The following is a 19564-nucleotide window of genomic DNA, read 5'->3' as shown; positions in this document are numbered from 1 at the left end:
TTCCCTCTGGGAAAAGCTTAGTAGAAATGAATGAAAAATCTTACAGTGATTTTGTTCTGCAAAAAGTCAGCATGCATACCAGAAATAGAATAGTAAAAAAGCTTCGCTTACAGCTTCACCTGGGAGACCTCTGGGTCCAACTTCTCCATCTTCTCCCTGTCATTATAAAAAGGAATAGAAGGTTTAGTGTGAAGAGTATATGTCACCGAAATATTCCTCTTCTGGGAGGACTTGCTTTAGATGTTATTGTATGTATTAGTGAGCTGAAGTTACTAGTAACATACTCTTGTTCCATCTTCACCGGGTGCACCAGGAGGTCCTTGTGGGCCACGATCACCCTGTAGAATTAAGAAAGCCATATTAAAATAATGCAGGTTACAACTCTGGCTGCAAACAACAAGAGATGGGAAAGTGAAATACCACTTTAGCTGCATAATGGTATGTCAGAACATCTTCACTGTAATAGCAAACAGGTACAAATCTACATGTTACTTGGCAGAAGTTTTCGTTTAGAGGTGGATCCAAAATCTTTTATCAGATTAATGTGAGGAAGGATTAACATTTCAGAAATGTTCAATAATCATATCATCGTTACTGCATGTAAGGCTGGGTTCTGCCATCAGAACATAAAAATGGCCATACTGGGGCTTTTCAGGCGTACGTACACAGAGCCTTAGCAGATTTCGGACCGATGTAGTTCGGATTTATTTCTCATTTTTAAAGAAGGCTAGTGTGCTGCACAACTTAAACACAACTGATTGAGCTCTTTTTGGAGAGGGGATTTTTAATCAGTGATCTCCTTATAGGATGAATAAAATTGTTCATGCTGAGTCTTCTAGCTTTAGCAGTGTTTCCAAGGTGCTGACCACATCTGTGAATCCTAGAAAAGTTATATGGAATCACTCTTGAGTGTCTCCATTCTTTTTCTCCTTCAGAGTGCTGCTGGGGAGCTTTCAGTGATTGCTTATTTACCCCAAGATGTCTCTTGTATAAGGGATGACAGGTGTTTATTCCACTGCCCTTCTGTTCAATGTGATTGTGGGGTCATTAAGAAAAATAGCCGCGTATAGAACGCAACTCAGCTTTGGGGCAACAAAGGTGCAGTTAATAGAACCTCACTATGTCTTAACACTATTCAAAAACATTCGCTGGTGCAGATAGAATGCTGCTTCCTATGTGTTAAGCGACATTTATTGAAGGCAGCACATGACACTTGTAGTCCATCACCTGGCTTCTAATTCCTTTCTGGGTGCAATTTAACATATAGGTTTAAATCTATAAATCTTTCAGGTGGTTGGCTCTTGGTTTATCTGAGCAGCTACCTCTGTCTTCTTGTAATACTATGGCAGTTGAGATCATCTTAGGAGCTTGGGTTAACAATGTCCTGGTTTAATCATGATGGGGCCAGAGGTAGCTCATTATCAGTAAGGTGTCCTCAGCCTTCAAATTCTCTTCTTCCATTGGTCTGCTAGCACAGAACAAGGTCTGAATGGATAGGATGGGCATGGTGAAAGTCTTTAATTTGGGGGATGTCTAAGATAGTTTTAGTTTTAGACTGTTTATTATTCTTTCACTTTTATATACACCTTTGGATAGGCATATTCTTCATAAATCTAAATACTTAAATTGCATGCAAATTCATAGATTCATAGAGATAATGCCAGAAGGGACCATTAGATGATGTAGTCTAACCTCTTTATATAATACAGGCCATAGAATTTCATCCAGTTACTCCTATAGTGAGCTCAGTAATTTGTGGTTGCCTAAAGCATATGTCTTTCAGAGAGACATCCGGTCTGGAAATTATAGTATGTGTTCCCAGTTCAAACATGACTAGACATGAAAAGATTCCTAAAAAGAATATGCTAAAGGTTGGTGGGGTTTTTTTAAACAACATTAGTATTCTTGCAAATAAAATATAACTACAGGAGAAAAGGATTTATTTCTTTTTCCGCTGTGCTTTTTTATTACAGGGAGTACAGAGGTGAATGTTTATGCAAACAGCTCCTTGCATTATGTCCTCTCACTACACATGAATCTGAAGGGCTGCAGTTATCTGCTTTGGTTTTGAATGGTACTGCTTTCAGATTTGTCATACTTTCTAAATATTTAGAGGACTCCCATTTTAATATAAGTATTATAGTTATTCCCAAGCAATGGGATGGAAGATATTTTACATTTGTTTAGAAAATATGAATTTGATATCCATATTTCTGAATAAGAACAAAAAAGGTTGCTTTCACTATACAATTAAAGGTCATAAAGTTTGCCAGCTCTGTTATACCATATTAGAAAGCAAACATAGATCTCTTCACCCTAAGGGCTTGGCTACACTTGCTAGTTACAGCACAATAAAGGAGCCCTGGGCACACTAGCTCACTACCCGTCCACACTGGCAAGGAACGTAGAGCGCTCTGACTCTGCGTCTACAGCGCTGCTGGTACTCCACCTCGGCGAGAGGAATATCATTTGATGAGCCTTGACTACATCACCCGGGTGTCAGTGTGAACGAGGTGTTGCGTTACTGCACTCTGATCGGCCTCCGGAAATGTCCCATAATCCCCTTAAGTCAAGTGGCCACTCTTGTCATTGTTTTGAACTCGCCTAGGAATGCGGATATGGCCTTTGAAAGCTCTGTTTCTGACAGCCGGCTCTGAGACAAAGCAACCATTATTGTGGAATGCTGTGAGAGAGAGAGAGAGGCGGGTGGGGGGAGGTCTGCTGCTGTCTGAACTTACAAGACAGCATGCTAACATGCTCTCAGCCCCCCAAAAACCCATGCTCTCTCCCCCCACACTCCACTCCCACCCCTCCCATTTTAAAAGCACATTGCAGTCACTTGCATGCTGCAATAGCTGCCCATAATGGACCACTCCCAATGTCGTTGCAAGTGCCGCAAATGTGGCCACACCAGTGCACTTGAAGCTGTCAGTGTGAACAGATTGCAGGGCTTTCCCTATTGCACTCTCCAAAGACTGGTTTAACTCAAAGCGCTCTACATCTGCAAGTGTAGCCTAAGTCAACTTTGGAAGGGTTGCTCAGTCTTCAGAGGACACATGAGAGATGCACAGTGATTAGATCAGTGATACTCAGCAGGTGGACTGGCGCCCAAATGTGGCCCGACAAAGCTTCCTGTGTGACCTGCCAGCTCACTTTAAAACAATGTTTATAATTAAATTCACAGACAATGATGCACTGCCTATCATTTGCCTATGCCTTCCTTAGTAACTTACTGGCAGTGCTTAATTTGTAATGAAAGAAGTGCCAGGGCTCAGCCCAAGCAAGCCCCAGCACAAATTAAGCAATGGTTGAGTGGCCAGAGAGTGGCGACTGCTGGCTGGGCACCCAGCTCTGAAGACAATGCCACCACCACCAGCAGCAGCACAGAAGTAAGGATGGCAATACACCATACCACACCACCCTTACTTCTAGGTTGCTTCTGGCGGCAGTGCTGCCTTCAGAGCTGGACAGCCAGAGAGAAGCAGTTGATGGCCAGGAGTCCAGAGGTGCCAGAGCTATGAACTGCCAAGCCTAGAGGTGCTGGGGCTCAGGCACAAATTAAGCACTGCTTACTGATCTTAATTTCTTGCGATACGGTTGAGCTAGGACGCTGCCCATTTTTTTCATTAGTGATGGAAATTGGGCCAAAAATAAATGCAAGTGGGAGTAAATTTTGCAAAGTTGACAGCAAAAACCGAGGTTTTAACCCAAACTGGACAGCGGGTTTTCTATTTATTATGCCACCTCATTTAAACGCAAAACGTTTGTGTTTAATAATCCAAACCACTGTATCTATCTGTGAGGTCATCAGCATGAGACGTCACTTTGAATCAAAGCATGGTAACTTCCACATGGCCTGTCCTCCTGGCAGTGTTGCAAGATGTGACAAAATTGAAAATCGAAAGTCTTTGTATCACACTTCAAATGTCATTCTCACAACATCAGTGACTGTAAAGGAAAAAGCAACAGCTTCTCTTTGAAAATGTTGGTAATAGCTAAAAAGTAAAAGCCTTTCCTGGATGCCTAGCTTGTGAACGTGTGCACGTTGGAAATGCTGGAGGAGCTTTTTGCTGGAGATAAAAACAAAGATGACATTGTGAACTGTGTGAAGCAAGTTCCCCTGTCTGAGTCCAGAACAGTGCGAAGATTGGAGGTAATTTAGGAGGTTTATTTGTTAGCACTGATTTCTGATTTAAAAAATGCCAACATGTCTTTTGCAGTGGACGAATCAAGCAATTTAAGTGAAACTGCCCAGCTATGACTGTTTGTTAGATTTTATGATAGTGAAATTTTCAAGGAAGAATTTTTGTGCTTACTACCATTAGAAATCTACACCACAGGAGAGAGAATTTTTGAAAAGTTAAAGGCTTTTTTGAAAAAATTGGTTTAGATCTGTAGAAAGTAAACTTGCTTGTTACAGACAGAGGTCCCTCTATGACAGGGAAAGAGAAGGGCTTTGCTTCACATTTGGCAGTGATACACCCTTCATTAAATACACTTCATTGCATCATTTACCAGACTGTCTTGCGCAGTAAATTGTCAGGGGACTTAAAAAAAACAATGGGTATTGTGATGAGATTAGTGAATGAGATACGTTCAACTTCTGTCTTCCAACGTCATTTTTGAAAGCTCTTTTACAAGATGTTTCAGCCAAATACAGTGATCTGTTGCAGCATAATGACATTCACTGGTTAAGTAGGGGGTGTGTGATAGAGAGATATTGTGCGCTTCAAAAAGAAATAATAGAATTTCTTTCAAACTACAAGACCAACATAGCTTGTGAGTTCCTGGAATTTATGAATGAAGTCCCCTCTATGTCACAGGTAGCTTTTCTGTGTGATATTACTGGTGACTTGAATTCCCTCAGCTTGCAGCTCCAAGGCCATGCAAGGAGTCTCAGAGATTTGTTTGAAAGATTTTAAGATTCCTCTGAAAAGCGCACATTTTCCCAGACAGACTTAACAGAAAAGATATTGCACTTTACCACATTGTGTGTTGTTGCTACCAATGAAACTTGGATCAAAAATTTGAAATTTTAAAATTCTCAAATCACATTTTAAAAGGATTTGCTTTTATTTGTTTGTGATCCGTTTGTTGGCCCTACTGATGAACTCTGCCATTCTGAAGCCAAGACTATTCTTGATTCAATTGATGAAGGTGCCTTTCAATTAGAAAGTGTAAGGCTCCAGAGCTCAGATATCTTGAAGACAAAAATTCAGAAAAATGGGACTTTGTGATTTCTGGACTCAATATGATGACCAGTTTCAGAATATCCATAATCTAGCTATATATCTCTTAACGATGTTCAGATCAATGTACCTCTGCAAATCTGGGTTTTCTACTATGAACAGTATAAAAAAACAACACCGCAATCATCTGACAGATGAGCATCTTCACCAGTGCATGTGTCTTGCCCTGACCTCCTATAAACCGCTCTTCACAAAGCTTGCCAGAGATTGTTGATCACCTCTCCCATTAGAGATTGCCACAAATCTGGGTAATAATATTGATTTATAAACTTTGTTAAAAGATAAAAACACTAATACTTACATTGCAATCAAGGTCTTTATTTATTGGCAGCTGAAGATTTTTGTTATTATTATTTTGTCAGCCTTCTGTGCAAATGGCCCACCTCTTGACATAAAATTCTCAAATTGGCCTGTGGGTAGATCTAATTGAGTATCACAGGACTAGATCTTAATGTCTGGTACCCTCTACTGGCCACCTACAGATCAACCCACATTTCAAATCTGCAAACAGCTGCTTGTTTTATTCTCTAGGAAGAAAGGGTTTGATGAAAAATGATTGAGAGAATTGTGAATTGTAGTAAAAGTAAGAGTTCCCTCTACACCACATACAAACAGGACTGAGGAGAACAACATCAAATATTACTACAACACACTACACTATAGGAATATGGGGAGTATTCAATGTCTCCCCAAGTTCCTAAGAAGTGTAGCTACTGCACTAGTCCTTTGAAGATTGCAGCATATATGTCCATCTGTGGTTTGCTAATCATTATCCTGCCTTCTTCTAGTTCCTTCTATCATGGCTAAGCCTTACAAGAGAACTAGCAGGAGAACCACATTCAGGAGAGTACAGGGAACTGCAGTTGTGATTAACGCTTGCAATAGGGATGCATTCCAAGAGGAAGACTTCTTCCACCACTGCTGTACAGGGCCAGACACAACCAAAATTAGCTCTCAGATCTGGTCTTTCTCCAAATTCTGGAATGTTGATATTTGAAGTGTTTGGATTGATTCAGTCCTCGTCAATAAGCAATACAGCTTAGCATTGTAGGTATTCTTGATTGCTACTTTGTTTGAGCAAGCCTTTTTAATGGTGTTAAAAAAAATTACAAGTCAAGGATGTTGTTTTCCATGAACACGAACAAACAATTGCAAAACTTTCTGCATTACTCTGTGTTCAGAGCTGTTAAAGTCCATGTATCCTCAAAGCAAGGGGAAAAGGATAGCCTGTTGTTGGGGCACTGCCCTAGTGGAAGGGAGACCCGACTTCAATTCATTGCTGTGCCACGGACTTTTTGTGTGACCTCAATTCCCCATCTGCTCCCAGAGAGGAGAAGGCACCACTGGCATACAATCTGCCTATTGAAACATCATGACTATACTGGTCATGGGATACACACATCCTCAGCGTAGAACTTGTACACTGGTATATTGCAACTTTCTTCTAATAATCAACTTCAACCCATTCAGCAGCTGGAGTAAATCAGCTGAAGTAAATCAGCATATCTCCATTGACTTTAAGGAAACTACTTCAATTTACACCCATTGAGAATCTAGCCCAAATTTGAAAATATATTTAAATAAAAAATATGTATGTGGATCGTTAACTATAAATTCATGTTACTGGAATCCTTACATGAAATGCTTGTAAAAATACAATTCTGACACTATACTGCAACATGAAATTCTGACATATTCTCTGACTTAACTCTCTCCATAGTCCTAAGTTATTTTTTTAAAATGAGGTGATGTTACTACTACCACCACATTTTTATAAGCTTTCATATAAACATTCATATTTATCTTACCCTGTGACCTTTATCACCAGGTAGACCAGGAAGACCATCAAACCCTCTATCACCCTAGGAAAGAAAAAAATTAGAGACTTAGAAATTACTATTACACTTTGTAATATTCTTAGTAAATTACACCAGCTCACTGTGGGCTAAATTCTACCCATGGATATATGTGCACATCTCAACAAGTCATTTGGAGTTGAGCACATGCATCTGAACATCAGAATTTGACCCTGTGTGCATCAAAGCAGAGGAAGCTGCCATGCACCAGATTTTACACCCCACTGTAATTATGCCATTATAAATTTAACATCAAGACCAAGGGCTTGATTCTAGTCACACATTATACTGGTATAAATCAGAAGTAGCTCCGCTGTAGAAAATAGTTACAGCCATGTAAAAAAAAAAGCAACCTAAGTGAGATCAGAATCAAATTACTTAAATGTTACACTGCTGTCCATTACCATGAATTACCATATTTTTAAATGGATGATTCATGCTCAACTTTTGCTTCTTATCTGGTTGTCTGAAGCATCAATATTTTCATTGCAGACTAGCTTTCTACATTGTTTTTATATTTGCAATGTGGTGGAGGGCATCTTAACGCCTATTTAAAATGTGCATCATCCATGCCATGATTGAAATACAACCTCTGATCTCGTACCTTTGAACCAGGTTCTCCTGGCATTCCTCTAGCGCCATCAGCTCCTGGACGACCCTGAAAAGAATACAAACATTTGAAAATGCCAACAACTGACATCCAGAGTAATGAGGAAGTGTTAATTCATTTGGATTTCAATTTAATTTTTTACCAGATATATGATACTCACTCTTTTGCCAGGTTTCCCACTTGGACCAATGGAACCTTGAATACCTCGAGGACCCTGAATTTAAACAAAACAATCTTTAAAATCATACTATATGTGGCAGCAAAAAGCTAGAACAGCTAGCTAAACAAAACTGCCAAACATCTCAGCTAACCAACAATTTAGGAATACAGTGTTAAATACCAAGATTGTGATTTTTCAAAGCTATCTAAGGGAGTCCCCACTTCCTATTAATTAGTGATGAAAATTGGGCATCCAAATCCCTTGAATGTCTTTGAAAATCTCAGTGTCATGGTTTACAAATCTTGTTTTAGCCATGTTAAAATTAAATTCACCTATATTTAATGAGAACTTATATTTACACAGCACATTTTATCCAGAGGGATTCCAAAGTATTTCACAGACTGCACACCTCATTCCGCTTTCACATGCGCATGTGATTCTCATTGAAGGCAGTTCTAGGTGTTTCTAAGGGAGCACTCTTGTCCAAAACCAATATGGACCTTGGGTGGAAATGTCAGCTGAAAAAAGCCTCCGAATCAGTGCCCAATAATTTAGGGCAATGCAGCCGAGTGGTCTGACCCTTTAAGGACCTGCAAAGCCAGCGAGTAGCAAACCCTGATCTAAGGAGAAGCCCAGCAGGCATGTGTTGGGAACCAGCTAAGCAGCAGCTAATGACTGGCTCTGATTCTCAGCTGGAAGACATAAGTGGTGACCTAGCTCTAGAAGGGGAGGAGGAGGGCTAGGAGTAACAGTTTCCTTAGCAGCAGCAGAAGGCTGCAATGAGGCAGGCTGGCCCTGTGGTCTCCCTGAGGTTAAGGGAGTGCTGTGAACCTTGAGGTACTGGAGCGGGCAGAGGACCCAGCCACATCAGTCCAGAACATGGCTGACTGTCCGAGCTTGTGGATAGCTTCACCCGACCACAAAAACAAATAGGGAAAAAAAAAAACTAACAAAGGACCACACTGGAAATGTAGGCAGGAAAAATGAAAGACTAATCGGCTATTTGTAATATTTTACTTTTGTACTAGTGCCAAGGTGGAATTTAGGATAGTCACTTAATACATGATTAAATATGTGTACCCAAGTTGGCATTTGGCCAGGTGACAGGTGTTAGCACTCCAGACTTTTAAAAAAAAGGTCATAGTTTCTTTAATGGTCACAAGTGCTTATGACTTTTGTTTTGGGTCTAAGTTTAAAGATTCCAACTGGCCAGTACTCTCCAACATCAAGCTGGGAGATAGATGCAATAATTACTAAGAAGGAAAAGGATCATCCATTGAGTCAACAACACCACTTCTTCCAGTGTCAAAGTTTTTCTTGGAAATTTCCTGTTTAATTACTAGTCAAGTTAAACCCTGCTCAGTTTATGAGATTTGATCATATCACAGCCCAAGGTCATATGACTGCAGACATTGATGCTAATGGTACTTATGAGCATGTACAGTACAGAGCAGAGAAAAGAGCTTGCAGCACCAATTTTAAAACTGGTTTTCAAGAGATGACACTCTACATGTGATAACTGATCCTCTTTACAGAAAGGCAGCTTGTTACTTTCACATTTTAAAATGAACAATCTAGGTAACTGTTTCATTTGCTGCAGCGTTGTACATGGAAAAACTATTCATCTTCAGTTACATGTAAAAAGCTGCATATGGGAATGTATTTTCATATGCTGAAAAACATGAAAAGGTAATACACTTAAAAATGAAAGGATGTTGTATTGTACCTGGGGACCTGGGTCGCCACTTTCTCCTTTAATACCTGGTGAGCCAGGCCCGCCCTATGTAACAAATGCAAAATACAGTGAGTTTAGTTATCCAGCTTAAACTTTAACTGGATAAACTGTTAGCTATTTCTAGAAATTAATTACAGAAAATAAAAGCTTTTTCATTAGCTATTATGAAACCATCCTATGCAATTACAGTACCTGAAAGATCATTTTGTAAAGGTCTGACAAACTTGGAGCCAAGTACTGGTCTCATCAAAGTAAATGTTAAAACTCCATTGACTTAAATGGGACCAGGCATTGACCATTGTGTTCTAAATTAATGTTTGCCAGGTAAATATCAGCTCAGTAAGAACATGAATCATTAAAACATGTCTGCTTCCTGCATCAAGGAGGAGACAGCAAGACCTGAAAGTGGATCTTTGGCACCCTTGTGCAACTGTAGAAATAAAGCACAATCTGACTGCCTGATCCAAACCTCATGGAAGTCAATAAGGGTATGTCTACACTACGAAATTAGGTCGAATTTATAGAAGCCGGTTTTATAGATATCGGTTTTATACAGTCGATTGTGTGTGTCCCCACATAAAATGCTCTAAATGCATGAAGCCGGCAGACCGCATCCACAGTACCGAGGCTAGCATCGACTTCTGGAGCATTGCACTGTGGGTAGCTATCCCACAGTTCCCGCAGTCTCTGCCGCCCATTGGAATTCTGGGTTGAGATCCCAATGCCTGATGATGCAAAACAATGTCACAGGGGGTTCTGGGTACATGCCGTCAGGCCCCTCCCCCTCCGTCAGAGCAACGGCAGACAATCGATTCGCGCCTTTTTACCTGGGTTACCTGTGCAGACAACGTACCACGGCAAGTATGGAGCCCGCTCAGCTCAGCTCACCATCACCATATGTCATCTGAGTGCCGGCAGACGTGGTACTGCATTGCTACACAGCAGCAGCTAATTGCCTTTTGGCAGTAGACGGTGTATTACGACTGGTATCTGTCGTCGTCGTACTCCAGTTCAATCATAGGCACCTGGGCAGACATGCTTTGTCTCCTGGAGACTCAGTCCTGCCGGCAGTCCTATTGAACCGTCTTGACGATCGCGGCTAGCAGTCGTAGTACAGTATCTTCTGCCAAGCACCCAGAAGATGCCGAGGGCTATCAGTCATGCTGCACCATCTCCTGCCAGCTTAAGATGTAAAAAATAGATGGACCAGATTCGTTCTGTATTCATTTGCTTCCCCTCCCTCCGTGGTCACCTGTGCTCTCCACGCTGGGCAAACAGGAAATGAAATTCAAAAGTTCGCGGGGCTTTTCCTGTCTACCTGTTCAGTGCATCTGAGTTGAGAGTGCTGTCCAGAGCGGTCACAATGAAGCACTGTCAGATAGCTCCCGAAGGCCAATAACGTCGAATTCCGTCCACACTACCCCAAATCCGACCCGCAAAGGCTGATTTTAGCGCTAATCCCCTCGTCGGAGGTGGAGTAAAGAAACCGGTTTAAAGGGCTCTTTAAGTCAAAAGAAAGGGCTTCATCGTGTGGATGTGTCCAGGCTTAATTCGATTTAACCCTGCTAAAGTCGACCTAAACTCGTAGTGTAGACCAGGGCTAAGAGTCTTCCCATTGGTTACAATGATCTTCTGATCAGGCCCTTAAACATGTGACAAATCTGTATACCTATATTTCTACATTGTTATAGCATCAGACACATAGACACAGAATACACTCCTTGCTTATAATTTACTCTGAAATTGTATCTCATAGTATTATTCTGGGGCTTAAAACCAGCACTATACCAGATCCTCAGCTGGAGTAAATCAGAGTTGCTAGGATCTGGCCCAACATTTTTCACAATCTGTTTGCCTTTTCCATTAATATTGGTTACACTGAAAAACATACCAACATAATTCAAAAAGAGTAACCAACAGAGTATACAAATAGAATGAAGCCTACTAAGAAGCATAAAGGAATTGGTGCATTTCTGACTGAACACCGGTAACACTGTGAATGCTAACACTTAATGTAACTACAACTCTGCTATGCTAAGAAAGTGTTTTTTAATAATAGATTTAATATGATTCTTAATGTCTTTAATTGGTGTTCTCACAATTAAATTAGCAAAATACATGACAGATTAAGGCCAAGACTTCCAGAAATGACTAGTGATTTTGGGAGCCTTGTTTTTTCATTGTTCAACTTGAGACTTGTTCAAGGGGCTTGATCTTTCAGAGGACAGGTGCTCAGCAAAGTTTGAAAATTAGATCCTTTTTCAGATATTTCAAGGTGAGATATCTAAAATCTGAGGCACCCAAAATTACTAGTCACTTCTGGAAACCTTGGCCTAACATTTTGCCAGATCAGAAGAACTGGATTTCTAGAGCCTCCTGGTGGCTTAGTGGCAAAATAGCTATTAATGTGGTTCATTCTCTAGCCTTTCCATACAAAGAACCACCAATGCTTCTAATATGTAAACTGTTGGTGGTATGTAGCCAGGACTATCAGAAAATAGAACAACATACTAGCAATCTTGCACCACTCTTTACAAATAGATTCAGTGTTACCACAGTTATATAATGGTAATGCCAGTATGTACTGAATGCAATCTTCTAGTCTCTTAATTTACACCAGTGGAAATAGGGTATCAGTTGGTTTGTTACCTTGCACCAATTTATTCTGATTTATTATAAATGTAATGGAATTTGCCTAACTGTGATCAACCAAAAGTCTGTGGGTCAAGTTCTCTGCTGACAGACAATGGCAATGCCATTGACTCTGGGAGAGTTATGCCACTGAAGAATTTGCCCCTGTGTATCTGTTTCAAAGTTACAATTAAAGCCCAATGATTTTAGCTGAAATTGTTTATTTATTTGTTTACTTTTATTGACTGGGACTCAGCTGAAACCACTCAGTTTTATCTAGATAGACAGAAAGTGCCAGCCCTTGGAACTGAGCTTTTGGGGTTCAGCATAACTTGGTGAGGAAGGGGTCCTTCGCAGCTACATGATGCTGGGGCCACAGGGTACCAAGCCACCCCAAGGTCCAATTTACAGTTGTGGCAAGATTACGCCAGCTGCCAGTAGACTAAAGGGCCATTGCAGCGGCCAATCATCACTGGTGTATGAGAGCTCCCAGACAGAGCCCCATTCTCTCCATATATACCCTCACCACTATGTGCTGGGTCATAGAGCCACTATGACATTTTTATGCACCATGGGATTTCCTTGTTCACAAAATGAATCCTTAGGGAGTGCAGTTAAGACAGCTTTTTTGGCTACATTGTGCTACTAGAACAGTGACTCTCCAACTTTTGTACTGGTGACCACTTTCACATAGCAAGCCTCTGAGTGCGACCCCCCCTTATAAATCAAAAACACTTTTTTATATATTAAACACCATTATAAATGCTGGAGGCAAAGTGGGATTTGGAGTGGAGGTTGACAGCTCGCGACCCCCCTGTGTAATAACCTCATGACCCTCTGAAGGATCATGACCCCCAGTTTGAGAACCCCTGTACTAGAACAATATATGGCAGCAGTATTAAGGTTAAAAGCCTGGACTGTGGATTCTATAGAAGATAGATAAGATGTCATTGTCCATTTGCCCCTCCTACCTGCTGATCAATACTTCATCCAGTGAGCTATGAATTAGGGAGGGAGATGATGACAGGAGGGGGAAAAGGAGGTAGAAAGATGGGGCAGGGGAAGTGACTTAACAGTGATGTCACAATGTTACCACTCAACAATGAGCTGTTTCTGAGGAAGCACATAAAGGCAGCGAGGGGCCAAAAAAGATGGAGGAAAAGTGTTTGTACTCCTGATGTTACAATTATACCACCTCATGAATGTTTCATGGATACCTGTTCTACATTAATAACAACCTGCTTTGCTATTAAATAACATTAAGCATATTTTTGTATATATTTTACAACTAGATGTGTGTTTTATGTCATTACGAGAGCTAAACTTTCTCTTTGTACTGCAGTTCACCCATTGTTTTTCAAAGCACATTGTTAAAATATAGCAGTTAGCGATCACTATAATCACAAACAGGCAAAATATCTGCCAACTTAGCCATGCCAACAAAGCAGACTAAATACTGCTTTCCAAACTAAGTGAATCCCTTCCAAATTTGTATGCTATACTTACTCTAGAGAAAAACCCTACTGTCTGGCTCCAAGAGGATAAATATAATCACCTGAGATAATTTTAGAAAAGACTTGTTTTCTACAAAGCCTATAATCTTGGTTCCAGCAGTTATCATTTTACGTTGTTGTTGCTATACTTAAAAGGCTTTTTGAAACATGGTAAATGCTAAATTACAGCATTTTGTGGATTATTTGAGTCTACAATGTATCCCATTACCTAAAAGAGGAAATTACAATTACAAGATTGGTCAGGTGATTTACAAAGTGCAGAGCCTCCTACCTGATTTTCCACTTTTCTCACATGTGCTATACTTTTAAAATGCTGTGTAGAGATAACAGTGGCAAATGTACTGGTGACCTAAGAACTATTTGAAATGCTTGCTGTTAAAAAGCTGTGACTTTTGTTCCCTGAAGACTGGGTACTGAACTCAGAACATTTTTACAACCACAGAGACAGTAATATCCTGCAAAATCATTCAATATTAGTCTGTGAGCCAAATTCAGCCCTGAAGTAAATAGACACAACTCTCTTAGAAGTCAATGGGAGTTGTGTCAATGTACAGTACTGACTTACTTTACCTACGATGAAAAGGTAAGCTTATTCTGCAACATTCCCTTTCAGTTCCGAATATTTACCATAGTAACACCCCGAATACTGAAAGGTGTGGTTATCTAACTGCACAGGCTTATTTAGTTATATAAGGCATTCACAAGTTTTAAAGTGTACTTTATCCATACATACAAAATATTACATTAGCTTACAGGCTGAACTTCAGACCCCTCAAAAGAATATGGACTCAAATTCTGGCCTTAATTATACCAATGAAGTCCCCAGTCAAATCACTTTTATTGCATGGGTGTAAGTGAGGCAGGAATTTGGACCATGCCATTTTAATACTTGTGTATTCCATTTTTTATCCTTGTTTTGTTTAACATACCACAGGACCTGGTCTTCCAGTGAGTCCCATGGGGCCAGGTGGCCCTCTCATAGCGATCTGTTAAAAAAATAAAAAAATAAAAAAAACATATTTCAAGGGGAAACTACAAAAATTATATAATATTCATTGCATGGCCAGATTATTAGTAATTAATTCATGCTAGTGGCTGGTGACTAAGGTTAACTGCATGTTCATGAGTAGATGTTTATTTTGCTGAGCTTAGCAACTGGCAACCCATATTAAAAAGATTGTGTGTATTAAGCTGTCACAAGAGTGATGCATAAAATATATTACTCAGCAATTGTCAGTAACTGTTTACTAAATGAGACTATAACAGACTATGCATACAAATTTGTCCTCCACTCCCATAAAATCAGTATATTTTCAGTAGGAATAAAACACTGGTAACCCTAAGAACTGGATGTCTGTCTTTGCAATTTCAAGCCACTCTCTTCTGTGCTATCCCACACTGATGATTGCTTCTATCTCTCAATTAAACCATTTGGACCACACAGCGAGAATGAAGCATGATGGTGTCACCATACATATACACATTCCAGAGGATATATTACACTTTCCAGAATTAATCAAGGGAAGACAGACAGTAAACTGATTTGGACAGTTCATCAACCTGTCATCCCAAATTCCTCCACAACTCTGGTCAGATGCTCTGCTGCCGTGGCAAACCTATGAAATCTGTTGTCTTCACTCCCACAGTTCTCATCTTAACATTCATGTGTGAATCAATGTCTCACATGTGTGGGGGGTGAATATGTGTGTGTTAATATATAATATTCACGACTTATTGAAACGTTATTTTTCATTTCTACTTTCAGTACTTCACTCAAACGTCTATATCATCTGCATCTATCTCATGTTTTCTTTTTCTCTCCCCGATATATACATTGTATAACAGGCAACTTCACACAAGTCTCCTCTGTATTTGCAGCTTTATTTTTACTCCAGTTTAACATTCTTACCCTCGCCTGCTGAAGAATAGCTTGGGCTTGAGCTTCTTGAGCTGAGATTGTTGGGCCCTTCTCACCATCTCCACCAAAGCGGAACTACAAATATCACACGAAGAAAAAGAATTCACAATTAGCCAAGTTAGAAATATACTTGTTCATTGCAACTACAGAAAGTGCTGCTTAGGGTATTGGGCTAGATTCTTTACTCCACTTTTAATCTGGTGTCACTTCATTAAACTTCAACAGAATGTAAAATAAGACCCCTGGTTCCAGTATGAATATTAAGTTACCATCAACAGAATTTGAGCCCAGTTCTGCTCCCATATAAATAAAAGGTAACATTTCTGTTGATTTCACTGGAATCCTTTTATTTTCATTTATACAATAGGCCATTAAAATGCCACATAGGAAACCAGAATGGATTCCTGTTTTATGCCAAATTGTACTAACGATGAAATGCCACCAAAATCAGCTAGTACCATGTAGCAAAAGCCAATACAACTTTAGTTAGTAGTAGGAGAAATGCAATTCAATTGATGTTAAGATTTGATATTAAAACAGTTTGAATTCTTATTTAGAAGCCTTGTGTACATCCATTTAAGTTGAGAACTTAGGAAAGGACATAAATTATTCCACATCAGATATCAAATATTCTTATCTAGATAGATACAACTGATATTGTACATCACATAACATATAGAGAATATGTAAGGCAGTCTAATCAGTCTAATTTGTCTAATTATAGCAATTATACACTAATTAATAAATATACTAATTATAGTAGATATAAATGTTAACTGGAAAATGGTTTATTTCACTATTCTCAATTCTCCAAATTTAGTGTGTCCTGAATGTGGTGATCAGATTACTTTGTGGTGCCAAAACATGGGACCAGATCAATCCCATCTTCTGTCAACTTCTGACTTTCTCCAAATTCAGTTAAATTGCCTTCTTAACAGAGCCAATTTTAGCATTTTTAGCCTGGTCATGAAACAATTTTTGCTGCTGCTCCAAGTATAAATGATGTCTCTCCACTGCAATCACATCATTATGCAGAAGGAATGGTTTGTGGAAGGGCCAGCAAGCTGATTCTATGGGGCACCTACAAATGAAGTGATCTTTTATTACTATTATTAATTTTTATTATTATTATTTATTGAAATGGGAAAAGGATCATCAAAATTCTGCCCCCAACACCCCTGCTTCCTGCTGCAGAAGTGGAGCCCCCTCTTTGTGTTGGTGTTCAAGTAGAATTGTCAACATTTACAGTAATAACAATCATAATTAATTAATAATAATAAAGTTGGAACTGCCCAAATTATCCAGGGGCAGCTGGGGCCCATTAGCATGCCTGTGTGCATTCTGGTGAATTCAAGCACTATGTAAGATGATGGATACCTACACACCACATGGGGGCATTTGCCCATGTTACAGATGAAGAAGCTAACACTGAAACATTAAGTGATTTAATTAAGTCCTTGAGATAGTCACTGTTACTGCAAAGATTAGAATGCAATACTGCCTGGTTCTTTGTCCTCTGGTTAGTCCATTAGACCAGTGCAGGGTGCTGGAACAATTTGTATAGTGGGGTGCTGACAGCCATTGAACCAAACTGTAAACCCTGTATATAATGGAAACCATTTCAAGTCAGGGCGTGCTGCAGCACCTATGTTTCTCATGCTAGTGGACAGGACCATTATACTATGAGAATACACTGGCTGCTCAGCAGTGTAGCTAGTGAAGGTGCAGGAAGTAAATAGGAAGGAGCTTGTGGCAGTCAGCAGTGAAGGTGTTAGAAGTGTCCTGAGCAGTAATGATCCTCACAAATGCAAATTTATTTGTGTACCTTCCAAAACTAAGGGACGCATTTGATGGATCCAAGCCCTGAGTGCTATAGTGGGGACCATGAACAACCTGTGATGTTCAGGATAATTGCAGTGACATACTTTCAACTTTAATGACTGATTTATGTATTCAAGACTATCTTTGCAAGGAAAAGGGCTAAAACATTTTTTTTAATAAAAGCTGAGATTACCCTTAATATTTAGAGGTCCCCTTTATAGTAAGAGGGTGTTATAAAATACATACTCCTATTGTATCTTACCTTTTTTGTTAGGCTTTTTAGACAAGGATAATTTTTAAGAAAACTCCCATTATTGGTGCAGCTTCACTGGTGCTAGCAATGGTGGGACCATTGGTAGACAGCCCATCAGCATTTGTTTTCATCTATGTTCAGAGCAGGGTTAGATAACACAGTGGTAAAAACACCAGCCGTTGGTCTGTACAAGCATACCAACTCTTCCTAGCAAAGCTGGAGCTACACCAGTGATACAGAAACAGTGAGAGGTTTCCCTGAAATCTTTGATGTAGATAGTCTATTGAATAATGCAGTCCAAGCTGTGCTTAAGGCACTAGAAGACCTGATTTCAGTTCCTCGCTCCACCACAGACATCTGGTGTGGCATTGGTAAGTCACTCAGGACCAGATTTACACAGATCTAAAGATGCAGAGAGAGGTGCCTAGTGGGATTCACTAAAGTGTCTGAGCAGGTTGCCTATAGCTGATTTATTCCATCCTTGCCACACCTAATAGAACACACTGTTAAAAGTATGAAGTACCCTTCTCTGAAAGAGTGACTAGAGTTGGAAGAATAACTTGTGAATAATATTCCTGGGGAATAATGGTATTTTTATCAAATAATTATTGGTGAATAAATGTTTCCATCATTCTACTAATGATATATTAGCAGAACTATACTGCAGGTGCCAGCTCAAAACACAGGTCATTATAATAACTTTTCACCGATTGTTCTCCAAATAGAAAATAAACTTTTCACAAGCTTTCTTTCCTCATTCTTACTAACCAGTGATATAATTCCCAGATATCCAGCAGCAACTACAACCAGTAAACACTTCTATCCATCACATCTTACCAACTGTACTTCACTGTATTTGCAATCTGTTTATTAATTCCTGTGATGGTAGCTGCTGCACCTTATAATGATTTACACCGATATATTGCCGTTCACACCAGCATACTATACTAGTTTTGGGCTTGTGCCTGCTCCTGAATCCTGTGGAGTTTTGCTATGGACTTCAGTGGAAGCAGGATTGGGTTGAATATGTGTGCACACCAAAGGTCAATCTTGAAAGGTGCTGAGCATATTATGTCAATGGGACTTGAAGGCAGGAAGCATACATTGGTTTTGGCTTTCAGGTGTGCCACACCCAAATAATTTGAGACAAGTAGTGGAGAATAATACCATTGACAATTGAAAATTATAAAGGTATTTTAGCAGGCATAGTGCAATCACCCAGGTTTAAATCTGGCCAGGAAAACCAGGACTAACACTTTTTCTCTTGTGAAAATTAGCAAGTGATCTTCAAGGATCACAAATGTTCAGAACCTCTGCTGTACATCTCTTTCCAAAGACAGAACATGCTGTAGAACAGGAGATTTATTTTGTCTTTTTAATTCATTCCCTTCTTTGGAAGCAAAAGCATTATTTAATATAAGTTTGACCACTCTGTAACCCTACCAGGACTTACCGGCAACATTAACATGGTACCTGGGGGACCAGGTAAACCATCAGCACCTGGAAGGCCAGGACGCCCTGATGGGCCCTGTGAAATCAAAAGGAAATGGAGATTAATTAAACACATCTTGCTAGTTACAGGGCCACATGTATTCATCCTTGTAGGTTGTGAATACATTTCATATGTGTTTAAAAAAAACTATCCTAAGTGGCATAAGCTAAATTTCTAAATGAATCACTTTGTAATGCTAAAGAAGTAGGCTTTGATGCAGCACCAGGATATGCTAGTACCAATCTCTGCATTCATATGGAATTCTAGTGAAATTATTAGGACTTTACAAGGGTAGACCCCAGTGCAGAAACATGACCTTGATGTG

General features: G+C 39.8%; 1 protein-coding gene across 4 annotated transcripts in view; it reads right to left on the bottom strand.

The window, feature by feature from the left end:
- Nucleotides 1-19564, bottom strand: part of COL11A1 (collagen type XI alpha 1 chain) — a 236045-nt gene that overhangs the window by 129160 nt on the left and 87321 nt on the right. For all 4 annotated transcript variants that reach the window (XM_054037965.1, XM_054037966.1, XM_054037968.1 and 1 more), the window contains 9 exons: nucleotides 19201-19275; nucleotides 15665-15748; nucleotides 14685-14741; nucleotides 9602-9655; nucleotides 7876-7929; nucleotides 7710-7763; nucleotides 7058-7111; nucleotides 285-338; nucleotides 112-156 (listed from right to left, as the gene is read on the bottom strand). In XM_054037965.1, the coding sequence (XP_053893940.1) occupies nucleotides 112-156; nucleotides 285-338; nucleotides 7058-7111; nucleotides 7710-7763; nucleotides 7876-7929; nucleotides 9602-9655; nucleotides 14685-14741; nucleotides 15665-15748; nucleotides 19201-19275 (531 nt within the window). The remainder of the gene's footprint in view (nucleotides 1-111; nucleotides 157-284; nucleotides 339-7057; nucleotides 7112-7709; nucleotides 7764-7875; nucleotides 7930-9601; nucleotides 9656-14684; nucleotides 14742-15664; nucleotides 15749-19200; nucleotides 19276-19564) is intronic.

The sequence above is a fragment of the Malaclemys terrapin genome, chromosome 8 (genome assembly GCF_027887155.1).
Source record: "Malaclemys terrapin pileata isolate rMalTer1 chromosome 8, rMalTer1.hap1, whole genome shotgun sequence".
NCBI lineage: Eukaryota > Metazoa > Chordata > Testudines > Emydidae > Malaclemys > Malaclemys terrapin.
This window is presented reverse-complemented; position numbering and strand designations above follow the sequence as displayed.